At 39.6% G+C, this 4,181-nt stretch overlaps 1 protein-coding gene across 1 annotated transcript; it reads right to left on the bottom strand.

The window, feature by feature from the left end:
* Positions 1 to 431: 431 nt before the first annotated feature.
* On the bottom strand, positions 432 to 2,497 carry LOC150034379 (uncharacterized). The gene is made up of 2 exons (XM_090316699.1): positions 2,386 to 2,497; positions 432 to 1,204 (listed from the first exon to the last, which is right to left on the bottom strand). Exons 1-2 carry the CDS (start codon positions 2,495 to 2,497, stop codon positions 432 to 434), a joined length of 885 nt encoding a protein of 294 aa, XP_090172825.1.
* Between the last annotated feature and the right edge of the window lie 1,684 nt (positions 2,498 to 4,181).

The following is a 4,181-nucleotide window of genomic DNA, read 5'->3' as shown; positions in this document are numbered from 1 at the left end:
ATATCTACGAGCGTCCATCCGATTGCTCTAATATATTTCTTCAGAATACTGAACAGTGCAATTTCTTTTTCTTCTGGTAATGCAGAGGATATGATTACTGGCAAGGTTTCATTCTGGCCAAGGAAAACGTACTTCAAGTGATTTGATAGAGTTTTCAGCTCCAGTGTAGGTGATTACTCTAAGAAGGGTATCTGTGTTTTTCTTTCTTCATTGTTCACTGTCTTTGTTATTGCATGGCAAGTTTCTAAGGATGTTGTCGCATCGTCTCTTTCTTCATTTTCTTCCTCGGACTACCAATCTTCAACGCAAGTATGTTCATCGTCGGAATCTAATAAGCCTTCATCTTCTGGGAACTTCATTGCCTTGATAATATTAAACCTGAGCTTCTTTCTATTGATGCTCATTATGATCTTTCCCTTATGCACATCTATTTAAGCACGACCAGTAGACAAGAATGGTCGTCCCAATATGATTGGCACATCTTTATCCGCTTTATAATCTAGAATGATGAAGTCTGCAGGCAGAATGAATTTGTCGATTGTGACGAAGACATCCTTCAATTTTCCTTCAGGGTATACCAGAGACCTATCTGCAAGTTGAAGAGTCACTGTTGTGGGTGTCAGCTGACCTACATTCAATTGTTTGAAGATTGAAAGGGGCATTAAGTTGATGCTTGCCCTAAGATCGCATAATGCTTGACCAATGTAGATCCCACCTATTGAGCAGGGTATCGTAAAGTTTCCTGGGTCGTGCATCTTTGGTGGGATTATAATATTTGACTCTTGTGTTAATGCCACCGTGGCGAATTTTCCTATGCTTCTCTTCTTCGAAACAATATCCTTCAAAAACTTGGCATACATCAGCATCTGCTTCATTGCTTCTGTAAATGGAATATTGATGTGTAGTTGTTTCAATATTTCCAGGAAGTGATGATACAGACCTTCATTGTTTTGCTTCTTTTTCAGTCTTTGAGGGAATGGAGGTAGCTGTACTTTCACTGTTCCATGGTCTGGAGGCTTAGAGGTGATCGCATCTTCAGGTTCTTTAGGTTGCATAACCTTAGGCTCCTTTGACTCGGTTTGCGTTAACGATTTCTTTGATTCCATTGCATTTGAATCGGTCATGCTAGGCTTCTTCCTAACTTCCATCGTCACCTTTCCACTTCTCAGGGTGATTGCTTGGTAGTATTCTTTCCTTGTACTCCCTGGGTTGCGGGGAAGCTCAGTTAAGTTACGCAATGTCCCTGGCGGTCTGTTTTTTAGCTCTCCCACAATTTGTCCTATTTGGATTTCTAAATTGCGGATGGACGTCACTTGGCTTTGGAGGACTGTTTCATTTTTTTCTTGTATTGTTTTAACAAATTCTCTAGAGAGGATGGTGGTGGTGTTTGAGAGCTACTGGCTTGCTGTTGTTGTTGACCGTTAGTTCTTTGGAAAAATCCTTGTGGTCATTCTCTTTGCACCATAGGTTGACAGCCTTGTTGTTGGTTATTTTTCCAAGAAAAATTGGGTGATTTCACCACCCGGGGTTGTACGTGTTTGAAAAAAGTGTTTTTCTTGAGTAGATTGACTGCGGATTTCATGGACACTCTTCAACAAAATGTGATTCTTCACATGTAGCACAACTAGTGCTTGTCTGTTCGATCGCATTGACTTGTCCTCTTTGAGTTCCGGGATTGTTTATTGCGATGCCCTGTAATAAATTTATCATCGCATTCATCTGATTTTGCAATGATTGATGGCACCATTACTTGCGTTACCTTCTCTGGGTTTTGCTCTTTGATCGCTTTCTTGCTAATCTTCGTAGTTTTTCGATATGCGATCAAGAATGTTCTTTGCCTCATCATATGTCTTGTCCAACAGACCTCATGCTGCTACTGTATTGGCAGCTATCTGCGATGCAGAATTTAGTCCATGATAGATAATCTCCATTTAGAGGCAATCCGGCAATCCATTGTGTGGACAGTCGCACACTAGTCTCTTGAATCTCACCCATGAGTCATTGAGAAAATTCATCTTCTTCTTGTTCAAAATTGATGATCAATTTCCTCTTCCTGGCATTCTCTGTAGGAGGGAAATACTTCTTCATAAACTTCTCCACCACTTGCTCCCATGAAGTTATCTCTCCTGGTTCAAGGGAGTATGCCCATTTTCTTGCTTTATCGCATAGTGAAAATGGAAATAACATGAAATCTCTTCTGTAGAGATATTAGGGAACACAAAAGTGTTACAAATTTCAATGAATCTTCGTAGATGGGCGTGTGGATCTTCACCCCACCATCCTCCAAATTGTCCTGCTGTTTGTATCATTTGTAACATTACTAGCTTCATCTCGAACCTTGATCCATTCAATGCTGATCTCATGATTCCTGGGGAGAAATCATACAAGTTGGTGATGCATAGTCCTTGATAGGTCTATTGCTATCATTTGCCAGTAGGATAGGATTTGCCATTATGTTGTTTTCATTTGCAGCTCGTTCTTCAGGTTGTTCAGCCATTCTGTGAGTTCTTCCTTGTCGTCTACGTCTACAAAATGTTCTTTCGATCTCTGGGTCGTAGTTGGGCGTAGGAGGGTCTCCTTCGCTCATGCGACGCTTACTTCTTCCTTTACCGAAGGAATGGCAATGTGATAGAGGTCGAAAGCTGCAAAGATCAAAGAGGTTTGATGTCAGCGCAATCTATACCATAATCCCCGGCAACGGCACCAAAAACTTGATATGTTGATTTATGATACAATGGTGTGGGTATGCGATGATGTGTGTTATACGATGACGTGCAGATGCGATGATCATAAAAATAGATATGCAACAGACTCTTTGATTCTATTGCGGTGGTGAAAAAGAAGTAGATGGTGTTTTAATTTAGATTTTCCTATGCGACGGAGTTAAGCGCAAAGTGATGAAAGCGAAGAGTTATCACAAGTATGCGATGAAGGGGTTGAGAAGGGATTTAGCTAACATTTTCCAAGATTGTGTACAAGTTATGCGATCATGCTATACACAAATATTAGTACTACATTTCTCAATGCAAAATGCCACATTTCCTATTTCTAGGATGCATGCGAAGTGTATGGGAAACAACAGATAGAACTTATTTCTAAGTTTATACTCTTGCTTATGCGATCTAATCTAACTCTCTCAAGTCTAGATTCTATCTTAAGATTACTCTCTTAGTTCAAATGATGAATGACGCATACATAAGACAAGATGATCGCATAAAATGCATATCTTAACTCATGCTAGCTAAGTACTTCTCAACCCATTCAGAAATTTAGCTACTCAAGCATGGTGTGGAGAGATTGAACATAAATCGAAATGAAGTTTCCATTTTCTGCAAATAAAGTACTGAATACAAAATAACAAATGGATTTGAGAAATAACAAGCCCGATAAGCAATGTCTTGCTTCTCGTGGCCTTTTACACTACTCTTTATCACTTCAACTTTGTTCTAGTTGTGGATTCTTGCTATCGCAAGGGCTGGCCTTCTCTCCTTTGTATTGTTTTCCAGTAGTCTCTCAATCTGTTCGGGAGCGATTTCTCTTGGCTTTGCCTCGTCTCCTTTCTCCCTCCGTCCTCTATCTATATGTATATATATGTGCGTGAATATGTCTCTCTCTGGTGGCATTCAATATTTATAGATTTCAAGTAGAAGCAGCTTTTCTTACTAATGATTGCAATGATGGTCGACATTAATTTCCCTACTCTATTGCGCCATTTAAAAGTCACTGAAAGTTCAATGTACTTGCTACAGTATGGCTTTTAACGGCTTGTCAACTTAATTCGGAATCGACATTTATCAGCTTTACGTCCCATCATGATGTATTATGTTGTCACATTGATGCGAGGTCTTTATGCGATCACTTTTTGAGAAACTTCTCACGATCGCATGTCTTACGATCGCAACTTTAAGCATGTTGTCGCATTGTGCCCTTGGATCGCAATTTCATATGCGCCATCACATTATACCTGCACAAAATAGGTAAATTAACTGCTTTTATACGATGAGCATTAGCGATCGTAATTCCTTTCAGTTTGTCACTTTCAAACATGATATTGCCTATTTTACCATCGCTTTCTCTCATTATTTTACTAATTTGAGCTGTAATAACTTGTATTTCTACCATTTATCATAGTATCTACCCTTTGGAGATCAAAGAGGTTCGAGCTTCATTCGAGGGAAACG

Source organism: Benincasa hispida, chromosome 8 (genome assembly GCF_027475165.1).
Source record: "Benincasa hispida cultivar pf3 chromosome 8, pf3_genome.v1.1, whole genome shotgun sequence".
NCBI classification, from domain to species: Eukaryota; Viridiplantae; Streptophyta; class Magnoliopsida; order Cucurbitales; family Cucurbitaceae; genus Benincasa; species Benincasa hispida.
Note: the sequence above shows the minus strand (reverse complement) of the source record. Positions and strands in the feature narration are given on the sequence as shown.

Coding starts and splice junctions, on each gene's coding strand:
- LOC150034379 (XM_090316699.1), bottom strand. CDS start 2,497: ATGGCTGAACAACCTGAAGAACGAGCTGCAAATGAAAACAACATAATG. Junction 1,205..2,385: donor GGACTATGCATCACCAACTT/GTATGATTTCTC, acceptor CCCGCAACCCAG/GGAGTACAAGGAAAGAATAC.